Genomic DNA, 19,987 nt, shown 5'->3' on the forward strand with positions numbered 1-19,987 from the left:
GTTAATGCTTTATTCAACACATATGGTTTATTTTATTTATTTTTGTTTTTAGAGACAGGGTCTCACTCTGTCACCCAGGCTGGAGTGCAGTGGTGTGATCACCGCTCACTGCAGCCTCAACCTCCCAAGCTGAAGCAATCCTCCCACCTCAGTCTCCGGAGTAGCTGGGACTACAGGTGCACAACACGGTACCCAGGTAATTTTTTTTAGAGATAATGTCTCACTGTTTTGCCCAGGCTGATGTAAAAACTCCTGAGCTCAGGCGATCCTCTTGCCTCAGCCTCCCAAAGTGCTGGGGATACAGGTATGAGCCACCTTGCCTGTCTTATGTTTTTTTCAAAACTAGAAAATCTCCAGATGTTAAAAACTAAGCACATATTTTTATATAACAATGAATTGAAAGATATTTTTAACCAAAGGATAATAAAGAGAGGCAGATAAAAACAAGAGCTGCAGCTAAAGCAGAACTCAAACGAAAATGTATTGTTCTAAAATCTATGTATACAAAAAGAAAACGAGCTGAAGGAGCAATGATCTAAACTTCTATCTCAAGATGCTGAATAAATAAATCTACCCAAGGAAATTAGAAAGCATTTCTATGTTTCCAATGATAAAGATAAGAGCAAAACCCAATTAAATAGAAAAAATCAATGAAGCTAAAGCTTGGTTCTTTGAAAAAGTAATACAGTTGTTAAAGCCCTCAAGCAAGGTTAATCCATGAAAAAAGAGAGAAAACATAAGCTGCCAGTATCAGGAACAAGTATATTTTAACTCTAAACTACATATATAAAACACTGAGCATGAAGAGGAGGAAGAAGACAGGGGAAGAAAAACATGTGTTTTGGAGCCATCCAGAAGAACTACATTCCAGATTCCATTCTAGTCAATTTAATCCAACAAGCATTTGTTGGAAGAGAATATAAACTACTATCAGTTTGGTATGAAAGGCCTAGAAGGAAAAAGCACATGAATTTTGGAGTTGGACAGAGTTGAGTTCAAATTCAGTCTCTAGCTTGATACTAAATGTAGGACTTATGGCTAATTATTAGGTTGGTTCGAAAGTAATTGTGGTTTTGCCATTCCTTTCAGTGGCAAAACTTGCAATTACTTTTGCACCAACTTAAATATATAAACTCTCTGAGCTCCCATTTTCTCATCTAAAAAATGAAATAATACCAACCTCACAGCACTGTTGGAAGGGTTAGAAGTAAAGCACCAAGGACGTGTGGCTTATATCCTACAGAATAATTTTAACCAACATGACCCATGACCATGAAGTTTATAGTTTGACTATCTGTAGGAAGGGTACAAAAATACATCATGCAACAAGGTCATTCATTTGGAAATGTAATGCTTTCTGAAAAACTTGAGCATTCACTTTTCTTCACTTGCCTGTTCTAATAAGGGAGGTTTCGTGTGGTGATTTTTCAGTAGAAAGGATGTTACCAATATATAAATAACATAAAAGGATCACATGAGAATTAAAGTGAAGTAACTTAATATACAATTTTCATTCTAATCTTATACAATAATTTTTCTTGACTATTGATAGACCACAATAAAAGGTATGCTGATGATATAAGTTATTTTAAGGCTTTGGGGAAAAAGGCTTCCGTCTCTGGCATTGACCTTATTGCGGAGGACCCTCCAAAATCTTCAGCTCTGCACCAGCAAGTACGCTGAGTCATGTATGTTGACATAAACCACAAGGAGTCAACGAGCTAAAACAACCACGGCGACTGGCTCAGATCTCAGATATGCAAGATGGATCCTCAGGATTTTTCACACACTGAAGAAACTTGTCAGGTCTATGACAAGAAAGCAAAAAAGGAAATCAAGAGGCCATAGGATACATCTGTCATCCAATTCGCTAATGGAGGAAGCCCCTTTTGTAGTGATGACAAGGTGCACAGACCCCTTAGCATCCATACAAACTCCCCTCCTGCAGTGACATGTCGGCAGAGGAGCTATCCATGTCAGCTGATGGTCAAAAAACAGCAGGAGCAGCAACCAAGGCCAGGGACCCCCACGGCTTCTGTGGCTAATTTGCTTCCCTCTCTTCTGAAGCTTCCTGAGGGAGTGTTGAATCCAGGGTAAGAGGCAGAGCTTATAGACCATCTGGGAAAAAGCTGGAGACCCTCAGCAAGGGGACCAAACTTGCTTTGAAACAAACCTTAGATAAGTACCTAACAGGTGAATGACTATTATTTTCATAAAAATTAGCTAAAGCAACAGGATCCAATGGGAGTGGCCGGCACATGAATAGGGGGATGGTGGATAGCGAGGAATGGGGTTCTTTAAATTTGATTTTGCTAAATATGAGCCAAGGAAGAGAGAGATCCTCAGAAGCAGCTGCCAGCACCCCTGGGCTTCTGGAAGGAAGAGGTGTCAGAACCTGCCCTTGTGATGGGTCACCCGGTTCCCATATGGGCCACTGTCTGTACAAGTCCAAATAGAAGCCATGCCCATATTTCTTTCCAGTTGGAGAATGAGTGAGCTCACTTGGAGCCTAAAGCAGACACAAATGAGGGGAGTTGATGAATTATAATATAAAGGTCTTCTGGTCATTCATGAGAAAAAGGTTAATGTTTAATAAGACAACAAAAGATAAAAGAGTATTGGGGATAAGACCATCTTTATTTCCTTGTCTTTGTCTAGGTTTCTACTATTCTATTTTCTCCATGCAACATATCTTTGAACAGCTTAGACTGGTCAGATATCTGCAAGATCTCTTTTACAGTTGCTCCTTCATTCATTCTTTCTGTTTTCCTGTCTAACAGCTGTAGAATGCTCATGGCCTTTCCTGGCAGTTTCCAGATAGAAGCAAGGTGACTGATGGGGAATTCGGGTCATTTGGGAAACAAAAGCCATCAGTAGAGTCTCCAGAATCTATCTTTCTGCTTTTCTGATGTGGTTAGTGGGAGAAGGTAGTGACGTGGAGACAGGAACAATATTCTAGCATCTCAGCTTCTACCTCCTTTGAACAGCTTTTCCTCTCTGCATCAATCTTGTTCCAAGCTATTATATGTGGGAAAATCTCCAAAGATACTTCTACCAATGAGTCCCTACCTACACCATTGGTCACAACTGCTTAAAAATGAGTGAGGGGTCTCAGTTTTGAAACTAGAATTATAGATGACTTTAAATATATATATATATATATATATATATATATATCTGTAATTTTAAACTGTTTTCTAATAAACACAAATTATTAGAAAAATTTTTTAAATACTTTTTAATTTAAAAAAGATAGATCTTGGTAGACTGCCATGTGACGCCTTATCACGTGTTAGGCATCTGTACGCAGATCCAACTAAGGAAGCTTCACATGCAAAATGATGTCAAGTCACAAGGATTTTACAACTTGGGAGAAAGGGCTTAGCAAAACATTCCCTTGCTCCCCTGAAACCTAGTAGGCCAGTGAACCCTGGGCTGGGCCACTCACACTGGGAATGAAAAAATATGCCATCAAAGGTTGTGTCAGCTTTAGAGGCAAGTCCTACTGGGGACCAATAGAGACGGATGAGGAAAGGTGGCCAAGTGAAGGCCACTAGCTTGGATACCTTCTGGACTCGGCTTGGAAGGAGGGACAGAGATCACCAGAGGTTGCCATCTGTGATCATCATCTAGGCCCAAGAAAGATTCACGCAGCCCTCCAAGCTCAGAGGAGGCTAAGGAAAAAAGGAAATTCTACAGATGACAAGACAGTCATTTTTTTCTTCAAGAAGAATTTAATTACCTGTAGATATTCTTGCAGGAAAATTGAATATTCCTTTTGCTTATAATCGATTCCAGCTCTTTTATGGTGGGATCCTGGCATAAGTCTCTGGGGAAGAAAGAAGAAAGTATTAAAATTACAAGATCTCACAAACATTTTTGGAGTCTCTTTGTTTTTGTAGCAGGCCCTGGATAAGGCCCTTGGATAAAGAGGTAAAGTAGAGGCCCAGCCTCTAAGAGCTCCTGGGTCAGCAGGAGAGCTGAAGTGTCAAGCAGTTAAATATATTTTGTGGAGATAAAGTTAAGAGGCTGTTGGGATTCATGTACATTCATGTACTTTCATTTCCTGAGTCAATTTGTTCCCAGTGCATTTTTGTGACTGTAGATTCTTTTGTGGACTGATTCATAAAATAACCCTTGGGTACAAAGTAGTAAGATATACCTGGAATCTTCTCTTTCACCATGTATCACCCAGGCCTCTAGTGTCTGAACCTTCTCTGATTGCAAATTATGGACTTCCACACTCCCAAAAGTGCTAAAATAGAAGAAACAAAGAACCCCAAACGTCAACCCCAAACGAAAGCATCCACACCCCCCTTAAAACCCAGCAGGCAGAAAGGCACTAGCTAGGACCTATCCTTTGGAGTTGGCACATCAGATTGCAAATCAATAACCTTTTCTTATTCAGCATGACCCTCAGTTAACAAGATTCTCAAAATAAAGTTCTTAATTTGTACATTAATGTTGATTCTTTAAATATTTGCTATTCAAAGAGTGGTCCGTAGACCAACCTAATGAACATCACCTGGGAACTCATTAGAAATGTAGAATTTCAGCCAGGCATGGTGGCTCATGCCTGTAATCCCAGCAATTTAGGAGGCTGAGGCAGGCAGATCATGATGTCAGGAGATCGAGACCATCCTGGCTAACACTATGAAACCCCATGTCTACTAAAAATACAAAAAAATTAGCCGGGCGTGGTGGTGGGTGCCTGTAGTCCCAGCTATTCAGGAGACTGAGGCAGGAGAATGGTGTGAACCTGGGAGGCTGAGCTTGTAGTGAGCAGAGACCATGCCACTGCACTCCAGCCTGGGCAACAGAGCAAGACTCCATCTCAAAAAAAAAAAAAAAAAAGAAAGAAATGTAGAATTTCAGCCACTATCACCTGCTGAAATGATCTGCAGTTGAACAATCCCCATGTGACTCACATGCTCAGCGAAGTTTGAGAGGCAATGCTTTGAAAGACTATGGTTGCCCTAATCCCATTCCTAAACTCTTCCCTGTTAGTCTCCGACAACTGACACTCCTGTTTCAAGTGCTTGACCCATAATATCAGATCATAAAATTCTGAAATGTTAATGCTTTTACCCAAAAAAATTGGGATCAGAAGACAAAAGGACAAATGCTTCCTTGTAGAATTAAATATTAAAACAGGAGAGAAGAAAAATTAATTTGGGGCACCGAGAGTTTATAAGGCAAATTAATATATGCTTCCTCCTTTCAGTCAGCCTTATGTGGGATTAGAGAACAAAAATTAGAGAACAAAGGCCAAAAAGGTAATCAATGTAGTAAAAACTGTAAGCATAGAAGGAGATCAGCCAAGGAAAGCACAGGTGTGGCCAGATTCAGTGGCGAGGATCAGCAAAAGAGAATAATAGCTGATTCTCATTGAGCACTCTCTCTGTTGTCAGGCACAGAGCTCAGCATTTTTCATCTGTTGTCTCAGTTAATCTTCCCATCACCATCAACTCTTTGGTACATAGGCAGGGGCTCCCAGAGGTTGACTGCCCTGCCTAAGGTCACACAGATAATATGTGATGACCTCCAGTACCTGCTTTCAACCACTACAGTACATTGTTGACAATGTCTGCAAAAAGATAGTGAAGGCCAAGAGCCCAGCACAGTTCCCGATGTTCCCAGTAGTAGTTCTACTACTGAATTGGGGTACACAATTTTCCTGGAGGAGAGGAGAGTCAAGGCAGGTCTTCATGGATGGTGAGGATTTAGACAGAAGGGAGCAGGGGAGCAGGGGAGACAGGTGATATGGGGGAACAGTGTGAACAATGGTGAGCAATGGGTAGGGTGGAGTGTAACAGGAAAGAAAGCTGAGAAAATTACACCAGGCCTGGAAAAGTTAAAAGCAGGGGCCAGATACGGTGCAGTGGCCATTAGAACCCGGTAGACAATTTTTGGCAAAGGAGAAATCAGACAAACACATTGACTTAGGAGACAACTCTCTCCACAGAATTCAAAATTTTTACCTTTTTTGGCCCAAATCTTCAGAACTGACCTGAAACATGAAAAGCATATTCTTTCTAGAGATGAAATATCCACTGTGATATTTGCAACAGGATACTTGCAAACAAGATGCAAAATAAATGTGTACCTGTTTTTGTCAAAGATTTTACTGCGGGATCCATTGAGCATCACACGGACCACACCACAGGCAGCTTCTGCAAACTTAAAAAAAAATGCCCACCATTCATCATGCAAATTTAATCACCATCCTCCAGCAGTTTCATTCAAAACAATACTTAGCAATAGCTGATTAAGGAAGGATATCCTATATGGTTTTAGCACAGGAATGTCAGGTCTACACAATTTTCATTCCAAGCCACTGGACGGATTATGCTTCATATCAGAGTTCTTGAAGCAGTTGCTCCAATCTGTAAGTGAACAACGTTCACTGTTATAGTTCATAGAGCTGGTGGTTCAGTGGTTCAGAAGTCAGAAGTCCAGATGAGTAAGATGAATGTGCTTTCTAAGCGTCACGCACTGTAGACACTATGCTTCACCTAGTGGGAGCAGGTGGATGATTCTGGGATAAGGGAAATGGGAACACCACAAGAGGGGAACCTGAGGAGAGAACAGGGGACCCTCAGGCCTGGAAAAGCACAGAGAGAAAGGAAGACTGAATAAGTGAATGAATAAATATGCTTGAGCAAAGAGTCTTATTTCTTCATGCAAGAAACATTCAGCAGGAATCTTTGTTAGACTTTGGAAAAAATGAAATGAACAAAATAAAGTGTTCTAGATGCTCCCTCCAGGAGGCTTCCCCAACCCCTGGGACTAGCTCAAGTCCCGTTCTCTGACTCTGACAGCATCCTACATTCCCTCCACATTATCCAACTGTATTGTATTATAACGATGAGTTTAACCTACCCACAAAAATTAAAAATTAAAAAAAAACACTGCCTCTGTTATCAGAAAAAGAAAGGGACAAGTCTGAAAAAAGAAGTCCATCCACATACATCCATGAGTGATTGGCAAAATAAAGGTGCTGGTAGCTCACAAGGGCAGGACGCCTTCAATCACGTGCACCTCTGTATTCCTAGTGCCAGGGACTGAGTGGGGAACACAAGGAGGTTCTTGATACATATGAAATGTGACTTGGCTTTAAAAGATTTTAGCAACAGCACTGCCCTAAAACATACCATAGAGTAGTGAAATGGAAACTATTCTCAGAAAAAGCAAACAAGCAAAAACTGTTAAGTGCCCATGAATGTTCACTGTCCATAGTAAGTACTCAATAAGTTATTTTTGAAGTGGGTGGATTTTGAGTTACTTTATAGGATAGTGGCATCTCATTTAAACATTGCAGTAGCCCTATGAAAAAGGCATATTTTGATTTCCATTTGACAAATGAGGAATCAGAAGATCAGAATGAGTAAAGGAATCTGCCCAAGTTTAAACATGGTCTCCTTATGTCAACTTCCAGTCTGTTTTCCTGTTTCCATCATACCAGGGTTTCCCCCTAAGACAGAGGTTTAGCTAGCTACCTACCTAGAGTTAAGATCAAACCTGTCATTTAAACGATAGAACCAATAAGCAGATTCAAAGAACAAAATTGAAGAGCATGGCTTTGGAATCAAGAAGACCTAGGTTAGGCTCTTGGGTCTGCAACTTATTAGTCCGGGGAACTTGGATGAGTCACTAAACTTCCGAGTCTTAGTTTCTTCACCTTTAATGTGGGGATTTGTCACACTACCTATGAGAATGACTCAATGGGAATGACAGAGGAATGCACTTCAAGGCTTGTCACAGATATGCTGCTATGATTTGAATGTCTGTGTTTCTTATGTTGAAACCAAAGACCAATGTGATGGTAATAAGTGGTGAGTCCTTTAGGAGATAATTAGGCCCTAAGGGCTCTGCCCTCATGAATGGGATTAACACCCTTAGGAAAGGGCTCCAGGGAACTAGCTAGGTTCCTTTAGCCCCTCTGCCTCTGCCATGTGAGGATACAGCAAGAAGGCACCATTTTGGAATCAGAGAGCAGCCCTGACCAGACATCGAATCTGCTGGCACCTTAATCCTGGATTTCCCAAGTATCCTGGACAATGAGAAAATAAAACTCCTATCTTTAAAAAAATTACTAAGTCTCAGGTAGTTTGTGATAGCAGCACAAATGGACTAAGATATATGCACTTAACCAATACATTTCCACCTGCCCCAGCTCCTCAGATGTCTAAGTTTAATTTTGAAAGTTATAATTAGTATATTGTTACTCCCACCTTCTTTCATTTCTTTCTTCCTTCCTTTCTCTTTTTTCCCTAATACACTTGAAAAGAAATGTTTCCTTGTCCACTTAACACTGAAGCAACTTACAAGATAAATAAATATACACAGGTAGCTTTGAGTGAAGTCAGTAATAGATGGGGGTATATGTGCACAATGGTATTGTATTCAGGCATTAAAAAATGTATTCCTGGCCAGGTGCAGTGGCTCACCCCTGTAATCCCAGCACTTTGGGAGGCCAAGGTGGGTGGATCACCTGAGGTCAGGAGCTTGAGACCAGCCTGGCCAACATAGTGAAATCCTGTCTCTACAGAAAATACAAAAATTAGCCGGGCATGGTGGCCCATGGCTGTGGTCCTAGCACCTTGGGAGGCCAAGGCTGGCGGATCACCTGAGGTCAAGAGTTTGAGACCAGCCCGGCCAACATGGTGAAACTCCATCTCTACTGAAAATACAAAAATTAGCCGGGCATAGTGGCCCACACTTGCAGTCCCAGCTACTGGGGAGGCTGAGGTAGGAGAATCGCTTGAACTTGGGAGGTAGAGGTTGCAGTGAGCCAAGATTGCGCCATTGCACTCCAGCCTGGGTGACAGAGCAAGACTCCATCTCAAAAAAAAAAAAAAAAAAAAAATGTATTCCTGTCATTTGCAGCAACATGGAAGGAACTGGAGGGCATTATGTTAAGTGAAGGAAGCCAGAAACAGATGGTTAAATACTACATATTCTCACTCATATGTGGAAGCTAAAATTAAGTTGATCTTATGGAAGTAAAAGCCAGAACAGAGGCCACTAGAGGCTGAGAAAAGTAGGAGGAGGAGGAGATAGGTAGAGATTTGTTAAACAATACAAAATTATAGTTAGATAGGAGGAATAAATTCTGGTGTTCAATAACACTGTAGGATGACTATAGTTAATAATATGTAGTTTCAGCTAGCCAGAAGGGGGATATTGAATGCTCCAACACAAAGAAATGGTAAATGTTGGAGATGACAGACATGTTAATTACCCTGATCTCATCACTATACCTTATATGCATCACCACATCACTATATACCCCATACATATATAAAATTATTATGTATCAATTTTTTAAAAAAATAGGTAGAGGGTGGAATGGTGAGTATTTCCCAGCCTAGATTCTGAATCTGGAGTCAGACAGCTTGGGATAAACTCCCACATATGCCTCTTACTAATTCTCTACATTTAGTAGATTTCTTATTTACTTGTACCTTCATGTTGTTATGTGTTAAATGGTCACAATACTCACAGCACCTGATTCACAGGGTTCTGGTGAAGATGCAAGTTCTTAGTTCATGTAAAGATCTGACTGTACCTGCCACATAGTAAGGGATCTATACATGTAGATTGTTATGACTGTCCCAGGTATCTAAGATTGACTAATACCTGAATCAGAGGATTAAACCAAGCCCCAGGTTCCTGGTAGCCAAAGTCAGAGTATGTACATGCAACTGGAGCCCATGGACCCTCTAAGAATATTCTAAAATTGGATGTGTAAATTTTCTGGCATGTGCTTCTGAACCTTTTTCTCAGGAATGAATCCTATATTTTCATTCCTAAAAGTATTTGTAATCCAAAAGTGTTAAAACCAAGCACTGACTGGATAACGTCTTAAGTTCTGTGGTCTCCAAAGCTCTAGAATTTCACTACTTGGTACTTACCCTGTGGGAAACCGTTTTCCAGAATACCGAAACAGGGTTGTTGCTGCAGTCCTTTCTCCAGTCTGGGCAAGATTGATAGTTTATTTCTAAAAGACATAGTTTGTAGAAAATAAAGTGGAAAAGAGAGAGTATAAATAAGCTCTACTCTTCCCTGGCTGTTCAGTCCTAGTGGAACCATTTTCCAATGTGTCACTGCCAAGATGGAGGCTGGAGAATGGACACATTTTGACCCAATTTAACTAAGTGTCCCCTGAATTCCTTCCAAGTTCTTACCTCATCTTCCAAATCCCAGATGGGAACACAGTGGCAAGTTTTGAATCATGGTTCCGGGAAATACTAGCAAAAGTTCATCTGACAGAGACAAGCCCTCTAGATTATCGTCCAGGAAGAATTAGAGGTAAAACCAGTCCTTCTGTGGTTGCTTTTGCCAACTGCTTTTCTGCTTCCTGACAACTCTCTCTTGCTGAGCTTCCTGCCCCCGCTTCTTAAGTCTTCACCACTTACTCTCAGATGGCCTCAGAGTCTTCCTACACTTGCCCTCATCAAGGCAGCCTTAGCCCTGAGTGAAGTACAATAGACACAGAGCATGAATACATAGTTTCTGTGTCACTTCTCCCAAGGATATCTGCCTTAATGCATATTTATTGAGTTTTAGGTCTTAGAGGTAGAAAGATAAAATAGAAAAATTAGATGGCAACTTTGCCTTCAGAGAGCACATGATATAGTAATTCTAGGAGTCTTGTAATGATTAAATGCTTTAAAACCAAAACCACACAAATAAAAAAGAAACATTCCCATGTATAGATATAAATAATTATTGTGGAGTCAAAAGGAATTATTTCCCAACCAAGGTAAAAATGTTGATGGTGGAATGGATATACATTTCGTAAGGTGCTTTAAAGTATACATGTCTTCATGAATATAAACCTCTTTTATCTTCACAACGACATCTGGAGAGAATTCATCACCTACTAACTGAAGAGCCCTTGGGCCCTGAAAAACCAGAATGATACCCAATAAGTATGTCACGGGCATTGGGTGAGACTCTGTGACTTGCTGGCTTCAGGTACAGCCACAGAGAGGTAGAGCAGCAACTGGGCTTAGGGTCCCTGATTCCAGGATGTGGCTCTTGGATAGCATTTCTGGGCCTGCCCTGGGCCAGAGGGGAGCCCACTGCCTTGAAGGGTGAGTCCCAGGCCAGGCAGCATTAACCACAAGCTGACTGAAGAGTCCTTGGGCCTTGGAATATTAGCAGTACACTGGCAGTACTCCCTGTGGGCCTGTGGTGGTGGCCATAAGTGAGGCTCCTCTGCCTTAGAAAAGGGGAAGACAGCACGGGAAGGACTGTGTTTTGTGGTTTTAATGCCAGCTTAGTCACAGTACAGTGCAATACTAGGTACACTTCTAAGGTTTTTTACTCTAGTCCCTGGCTTCTGGATGGCACCTCTGGACCAACCCAGGGCCTTGGGAAACTTGCCAACCTGAAGAGAAGAACATGGGTCTGGCTGGCTTTCTCACCTACTGATTGTAGAGACCCAGAGCCTTGAGCAAATATAGATGGCACCTAGGAAGTGGTTACTGCAGGCCCTGGGCAAGTGCTGTACTGGCTTCAAGTCTTACCTGGCAAAGTCCTAGTTGCGGTGGAGTGTGTCACCAGCTTTATATGGGTCAGAACAGAGAGACTCTGGGAGAAAGTAAAGGGACTAGAAAAAGAATCTCTGCCTGGTAATCCAGAGAATTCTTCCAGATCTTGTCCAAGACCACCAAGGTGGTACCTCCATGAGTGTGTACAAGACCCACATTATTACTAGGCTTGCAGGGCCCCCTACAGCAGATACAACGTAGATCACAACATCTGAGTCCTTCAGAATATCTGCAAAGCCTTTCCAAGGACAAGTACAAACAGGCCCAGGCTGTAAAGACTACAATAAATACAATGCCTAGACACAGAAAAATATCTACAAGTATCAAGACCATCCAGGAATACATGACCTCACCAAATGAATTAGATAAGACATCAGAGATCAATCCTGAAGAAACAGAGATATGCGAGACAGAATTCAAAATAGCCATGTTGAGGAAACTGAAAGAAATTCAAGATAACGCAGAGAAAGAATTCAGAATTCTATCAGATAAATTTAACAAAGAGATGGAAATAATTAAACAGAATCAAGTAGAAATTCTGGAGCTGAAAAGTACAAATAACACACTGAAGAATGCACCAGAGTCTTTTTATAGCAGAACTGATCAAGCAGAAGGAAGAATCTGTGAGCTTGAAGACAGGCTATTTGAAAATACACAGTCAGAGGAGACAAAAGAAAAAAGAATAAAAAACAATGAAGCCCACTGGCAGGATCTAGAAAATTGCCTTAAAAGGGCAAATCCAAGAGTTATTGGCCTCAAAGAGGCGGCAGAAAAAGAGATACGGGTAGAAAGTTTATTCAAAGTGATAATAACAGAGAACTTTGCAAACCTAGAGAAAGATATCAATATCCCAAGTACAAGAAGGTTATAGAACACCAAGCAGATTTAACCCAAGAAGACTGCCCCAAAGCATTTGATAATTGAACTCCCAAAGGTCCAGGATAAAGAAACGATCCTAAAAGCAGCAAGAGAAAAAAAACAAATAGCATACAAGGGAGTTTCAGTACATCTGGCAGCAGACTTTTCAGTGGAAACCTTACAGGCCAGATGAGAGTGGCATGACATATTTAAAGTGCCGAAAGAAAAAAAAAAGCTTTTACTCTAGAATAGTATATCTGGTGAAAATATCCTTCAAACATGAAGGAGAAATACAGACTTTGCCAGACAAACAAAAGGTGAGGGATTTAATTAACATGAGACCTGTCCTAGAAAAAATGCTAAAGGGAGTACTTCAATTAGAAAGAAAAGGATATTAATGAGCAATAAAAAATCATCTGAAGGTTCAAAACTCACTGGCAATAGTAAGTACACAGAAAACCACAGAATGTTATAACACTGTAACTATGATGTGTAAACTACTCTTGTCTTAAGTAGAAAAACTAAATGATGAGCCAATCAGAAATAGTAACTACAATAACTTTTCAAGACATATACAGTACAATAAGACATAAATAGAAACAACAAGAAGTTTTAAAGTGGGAGAATAAAGTTAAGGTATAGAGTTTTTATTAGCTTTCTGTTTGCTGCTTGTTTGTTTCTTTATGCAAACTGTGTTGTTATCAGCTTAAAATAATGGGTTATAAGATACTATTTGTAGGCCTCATGGTAACTTCAAACTCAAAAACATATAACAGTTACACAAAAAATAAAAAGCAGAAAACTGAAAAAATCACCTTCACTGAAAGGAAGACAGAAAGGAAAGAAAGAAGGAAGAGAAGACCACAAAACAAATAGAAAACAAGTAACAAAATGGCAGGAGTAAGTCTTTACTTAAAAACATAACATTTACATCAAGTGTAAATGGACTGAACTCTACAATCAGAAGGCACAGAGTGGCTGAATGGATAAAAATGAAACTAGACCCCTATCTCAAATCGCATACAAAAATAAAATCAAAATAGATTAAAGATTTAAATCTAAGACCTCGAACTATGAAACTACTACAAACTACTACAAGAAACCATTGGGGAAACTCTCCACGACATTTGTCTGGGCAAAAAAATTATTGAGCAATACCCCACGAGCACAGGCAACCAAAGCAAAATGAACAAACAGGATCACATCAAGTTAAAAAGCTTCTGCACAGCAAAGGAAACAATCAACAAAGTGAAGAGAGAGCCCACAGAATGGGAGAAGATATTTGCAAACTACCCATTCAAGAAGGCATTAAAAACCAGAATAGATAAGTAACTCAAACAACTCTATAGGAAAGAAATCTAATAATCCAATTAAAAAATGGGCAAAAGATTTGAATAGACATTTCTCAAAAGAAGACATACAAATGGCAAACAGGCATATGAAAATGTGTTCAAATCATTGACCATCAGATAAATGCAAATCAAAACTATCATGAAATATCATCTCACCCCAGCTAAAATGGCTTTCATCCAAAAGTCAGGCAATAACAAATAGTGATGAGGATGTGGAGAAAGGGGAACCCTTGTACACTGTTGGTGGGAATGCGAATTAGTACAGCCGCTATGGAGAACAGTTTTGAGGTTTCTCAAAAAAGTAAAAATAGAGCTATTATATGATCCAGCAATGCCACTGCTGGATATATACCCAACAGAAAGAAAATCAGTCTATGGAAGAGATATCTGCACTCCCATGTTTATTGCAGCACTGTTCACAATAGCCAAGATATGGAAGCAACCTAAGTGTCCATCAATAGATAAATGGATAAAGAAAATGTGGTATTTATACACAATGGAGTACTATTCAGCCACAAAAAAGAATGTGTTCTTGTCATTGGCAACAACATGAATAGAACTGGAGGTCATTATGTTAAGTGAAATAAGCTAGACACAGAAAGATAAACATACGATGTTCTCACTTATTTGCAGCATCCAACAAATCAAAACAACTGATCTCATGGACACCCTGAGTCCATCAACAGATGAATGGATAAAGTGTGGTATATATACACAATAGAATACTATTCAGACTTTAAAAAGAAAGAAATTCTGTCATTTGTGACAATATAGATGGAACTAGAAAACAATATGCTAAATAAAATAAGCCACGCACAGAAAGACAGATGCTGCATGTCCTAACATATGTGGAATCTAAAACAATCAAGTTCATAGAAGCAGATAATAGAATGGTGCATACAGAGACCACAAGTTGGAAGGAATGGGGAGATGATGGTATTTTTTTTCAAATAGTCATGCTTTATTTTTGTAATTGAAAATAATGCAAACCTGGGATGAAGAGGCTATAATAAGATAAGCTTTTAAAAACAAACAATGAAAAGTAGTAAAAATAAGAATAAAACTATATAAAGTAAAAATATCTACCATATAAACAAAAAGAAAAAAAAAGAAGTGAAAACTGCAGTAGGGTTTTGGTTGTAGGAAATCCCTTCGCCTGGTGAGGTGAGTCTTTCTGGGCAGGATAAGGCTACATCTGAAAAATGATGGCAAAGCCAGTGCCTGAGATGGAAGAGTCCAGTCCATGGCTACTGTGATGATTCTGAAGAGCAAGAACCTTGGTCTAAGTCCCACTGAGACCTCATCCTGTCCTAGACTTCTTTGGACCTGAACGATGATCTTACAGAGAGCAAAATACCAAGAATTCAGAAGCAGGCTATGTGAGCACTCAAAAGAAGGGAATTAGGGAGCATGGGCAATCCCCAACTCTGAAGTCAATTTTTCAAGAAAACAGGGAATGCTACTTTATATCAGCCTGAGTTGCCATTAAGGGTAGTGCTATAGTTTGGATATTTAACTCTCCAAATCTTATGTTGAAATTTGATCCCCAGTGTTGGAGCTCGGGACTAGTAGGAAGTGTTTGGGTCATAGGGATGATCCTGCATGAATGGCATGGTGCTGTCCTTGTAGTAATGAGTTCTTACTCTATTAGTTCCCAGGAGAGCTGGTCATTACAAACAGCCTGGCACCTCCCCTGACCTCTCTTTGCTTTCCTCCCTCACCATGTGATCTCTGTACATGCCAGCTCCCCTTCCCCTTCTCCATGAGTGGAAACAGCCTCAGGCCTTCACCCGAAGTGGATGCTGGGTGTACAGCCTGCGTAACTGTGAGTCAAATAAACCTCTTTCCTTTATAAATTACCCGGCCTCAGGTATTCCTTTATAGCAACACAAATGGACTAATATAAGTATAGATGGCATCAGGATGGGTGCCTGTGGCTCTGTCCTCCACACTGATCATTCAGGGCCCCCAGCAGAACTCACTCTGTTCACCCTACACATCCCTGGGCACTCCCACAGGGCCCAGAGCCTCACCGGAAGTGTTGAATTCTCCACACCATGTGAGGTCATCAGCAAGGTAGCCTAGCAGCGTGTCCTCCAGGGTGAACATGTCCTGCCGGACCTGTGTGAACTGATGGGCCAGATCTTTTGTTCTGCTCCAAAGAAGAGTCTAAGGAAGAATAAATACAATCTATTACTGAGATCAATTTAGCATGTCAAAAAAATTAATCCACAGTTTTGTAAATGAAAAAAAAAACAGCATATCAAAGTAAATCACCCATAGTAAGAGTAAGAATTGTTGTATGCATCAATGATTTCTGTGTGCAGGAGAGTGGGGAAGAGAGAGAGAGAGAGAGAGAGAGAGAGAGAGTGTGTGTGTGTGTGTGTGTGTGTGTGTGTGTGTGTTCCAGGTCACAATGTAAATAAATATTTTATTCTAGGTTGCAGTCAAAAAAGTCTGAAAGCCACTGATCAAAATCTTACAATCAACATAGGATCACATATGGAGGTGACATTAGAGAGTTACAATATTCCTAAGGTTATCTCCAAAAAAACTTTGTCTACGTGCTATTTTCAGGAAGATGTGCTATTTGATTCTTGAAGAACTATGTAACGCCTTCCAAATTCCCTAAATATTCCCTAACCCTACCAAAAAAAAATACCATAGATTTTTAAATTTAAGGGTCCCTCTTAAAGGTACAGAGAGTCAAATTCTGCTTTATGAATCTATTATTTTTATTTTTATTTTAAGTTCCAGGGTATACATGCAGGACGTATAGGTTTGTTACATAGGTAAATATGTGCCATGGATTTGCTGCACCTATTAACCCATCACCTGGGTATTAAGCCCAGTATGCATTAGCTATTTGTCCTAATGTTCCCACTCCCCTCACCCCAACCCCAACAAGCTACAGTGTGTGTTTTTCCCTTCCTGGTGTCCATGTGTTCTCATTGTTCAGCTCCCACTTATAAGTGAGAACATGTGGTGTTTGCATGTTCCTGTGTTAGTTTGCTGAAGATATGGCTTCTGGCTCCATCCATGTCCCTACAAAGGACATGATCTTGTTCCTTTTTATGGCTGCATAATATTTCATGGTGTATATGTACCATATTTTCTTTATCCAGCCTATCATTGATGGGCATTTGGGTTGATTCCATGTCTTTGCTATTGTGAATGGTACTGCAATGAACATATGCATGCATATATCTTTATAATAGAATGATTTCTATTATACCCAGTAATGGGATTGCTGGGTCAAATGGTATTTCTAGTTCTAGACCTTTGAGGAATTGCCACACTGTCTTCCACAATGGTTGAACTAATTGACATTCCCACCAACAGTGTGAAAGCATTTCTATCTCTCCACAATCTCACCAGAATCTGCTGTTTCTTGACTTTTTAATAATGTCATTCTGACTGGCATGAGATTGTGGTTTTGATTTGCATTTCTCTAATGATCAGTGATGTTGAGCTTTTTTTCATATGTTTGTTGGCCACATGGATGTCTTCTTTTGAGAAGTGTCTCTTCATGTCCTTTGCCCACGTTTTGATGGGGCTGTTTATTTTTTTCTTGTAAATTTGTTTCAGTTCTTTGTAAATTCTGGATATTAGACCTTTGTCAGATGGATAGATTACAAAAATCTTCTCCCATTTTGTAGGTTTTCTGTTCACTCTGATGATAGTTTCTTTTGCTGTGCAGAAGCAATTTAGTTTAATTAGATCCCATTTGTCAATTTTTGCTTTTGTTACAATTGCATTTCGCAATTTCATAATGAAATCTTTGCCTGTGCCTATGTCCTGAATGGTATTGCCTAGATTTTCTTCTAAGGTTTGTATAGCTTTGGGTTATACATTTAAGTCTCTAATTCATCTTGAGTTAATTTTTGTACGAGTTGCAAGGAAGGGGTCCAGTTTCAATTGTCTGCATATGGCTAGGTAGTTCTCAAGCACCAGTTATTAAATAGGGACTCCTTTCCCCATGGCTTGTTTTTGTCAGGTTTGTCAAAGATCAGATGGCTGTAGGTGTGCAGTTTTATTTCTGAGATCTCTACTCTGTTCTATTGGTCTATGTGTTTATTTTTGTAAAAGCACCATGCTATTTTGGCGTCTGTAGCCTTGTAGTGCCGTTTGGTGTTGGGTAGCATGATGCCTCCAGCTTTGTTCTTTTTGCTTAGGATCATCTTGGCTATATGAGCTTTTTTGGTTCCATATGAATTTTAAAATAGTTTCTTCTAATTCTGTGAAGAATGTCAATAGTAGTTTAATGGGAATGGCATTGAATCTATAAATTACTTTGGGCAGTATGGCCATTTTCACAATATTGATTCTTCCTATCCATGAGGAAGGAATGTTTTTCCGTTTGTGTCCTTTCTGATTTCCTTGAGCAGTGGACTGTAGTTGTCCATGAAGAGGTCCTTCACTTCCATTGTTTGCTGTATTCCTAGGTATTTTATTGCCTTTGTGAATGGGAATTCATTCACGATTTGGCTCTCTGCTTGCGTGTTGTTGGTGTATAGGCATGCTTGTGATTTTTGCACATTGATTTTGTATCCTGAGACTTTGTTGAAGTTGCTTATCAGCTTAAGAAGCTTTGGGGCTGAGACGATGAGGTTTTCTAGTTATAGGACCATGTCATCTGCAAACAAAGACAATTTTATTTCCTTTCTTCCATTTGAATAGACTTTATTTCTTTCTCTTGCCTGATTGCCCTGGTCAGAACATCCAATACTATGTTGAATGGGAGTGGTGAGAGAGGACATCCTTGTCTTGTGCCGGTTTCCAAGGGGAATGCTTCCAGCTTTTGCCCATTCAGTATGATATTGCCTGTGGGTTTGTCATAAATGGCTCTTATTATTTTGAGGTATCTTCCTTTGATACCTAGCTTATTGAGAGTTTTTAACATGAAGGGATAGTGAATTTTATCGAAGGCCTTTTCTGCATCTATTGAGATAATCATGTGGTTTTTGTCTTTAGTTCTGTTTATGTAATGAATTACATTTATTGATTCATGTATGTTGAACCTGCCTTGCATACTGAGGATGAAGCTCCATCAGGTCATTTATGTTCCTCTCTAAACTAGTTATTCTGGTTAACAGCTCCTATGTTTTATCATGGTTCTTAGCTTCTTTGCAGTGGGTTACAACATACTCCTTTAGCTCAGTGAATTTCATTATTACTCATCTTCTGAAGCCTACTTCTGTCAATTCATCCACCTCAGCCTCAGCCCAGTTCTTTTTTGTTTTTTTAACATTGGGTAAATGTAGCTAGTATCTTTAGTTTTTTTATACTTTAGGTTCTGGGTTACATGTGCAGAACGTGCAGTTTTGTTACATAGGTATACACATGCCATGGTGGTTTGCTGCACCCATCAACCCGTCACGTACGTTAGATATTTCTCCTAATGTTATCCTTCCCTAGCACCCACCCCCGACAGGCCCCGGTGTGTGATGTTCCCCTCCCTGTGTCCATGTGTTCTCATTGTTCAACTCCCACTCATGAGTGAGAACATGTGGTGTTTGGTTTTCTGATCTTGTGATAGTTTGCTGAGAATGATGGTTTCCAGTTTCATCCATGTGCCTGCAAAGGACATGAACTCATCTCTTTTTATGGGCCTCAGCCCAGTTCTATGCCCCTGTTGGAGATGTGTTAAGATCATCTGGAGGAGAGGAGGCACACTGGCTTTTTGAGTTTTCAGGATTTTTGTGCTGATTCTTTCTCATCTTCATGCATTTATCTACCTTTGATCTTTGAGGCTACTGACCTTTGGATGGGTTTTTGTGGGGTCTTTTTTCATTGATGTTATTGCTTTCTGTTTTTTCTTTTAGCAATCAGACCCTTTCTTCCATACGACTGCTGCAGTGTGCAGGAGGTCCACTCCAGACCCTATTCACCTGGGTTCCTCCCGCACCTGAAGGTATCACCAGTGGAGGCTACAGAACAGCAAAGATGACAGCCTGCTCCTTCCTCTGGAAGCTTCATTCCAGAGGGGCAGTGGCCTGATGCCAGCCGGAGCGCTCCTGTATCAGGTGTCTATCAACCCCTGTTGGGTGGTCTCTCTCAGTCAGGAGACACAGGGGTCAGGGACCCACTTGAGGAGGCAATCTGTCCTTTAGCAGAGTTGGTGTGCTGTGCTGGGAGAATCCCTCTTGTCAGGATCAGCTGCTGTCTTCAGAGCCAGCAGGCAGGAACGATTAAATCCACTGAAGCTGTGCCCAC

At 40.3% G+C, this 19,987-nt stretch overlaps 1 protein-coding gene across 1 annotated transcript in view; it reads right to left on the minus strand.

Moving 5' to 3' along the window:
• Positions 1-737: 737 nt before the first annotated feature.
• The window catches only part of CD38 (CD38 molecule), a 56,022-nt gene continuing 36,772 nt past the window's right edge, over positions 738-19,987 (minus strand). Inside the window, exons 3-8 of the mRNA XM_003258505.4 lie at positions 15,805-15,940; positions 9,918-10,003; positions 6,107-6,180; positions 4,163-4,255; positions 3,743-3,829; positions 738-1,808 (exon numbers count right to left, since the gene is read on the minus strand). Of these exons, the coding sequence (XP_003258553.1) occupies positions 1,745-1,808; positions 3,743-3,829; positions 4,163-4,255; positions 6,107-6,180; positions 9,918-10,003; positions 15,805-15,940 (540 nt within the window). The 3' untranslated portion in view covers positions 738-1,744. The remainder of the gene's footprint in view (positions 1,809-3,742; positions 3,830-4,162; positions 4,256-6,106; positions 6,181-9,917; positions 10,004-15,804; positions 15,941-19,987) is intronic.

The sequence above is a fragment of the Nomascus leucogenys genome, chromosome 20, assembly GCF_006542625.1.
Source record: "Nomascus leucogenys isolate Asia chromosome 20, Asia_NLE_v1, whole genome shotgun sequence".
Lineage (NCBI taxonomy): Eukaryota > Metazoa > Chordata > Mammalia > Primates > Hylobatidae > Nomascus > Nomascus leucogenys.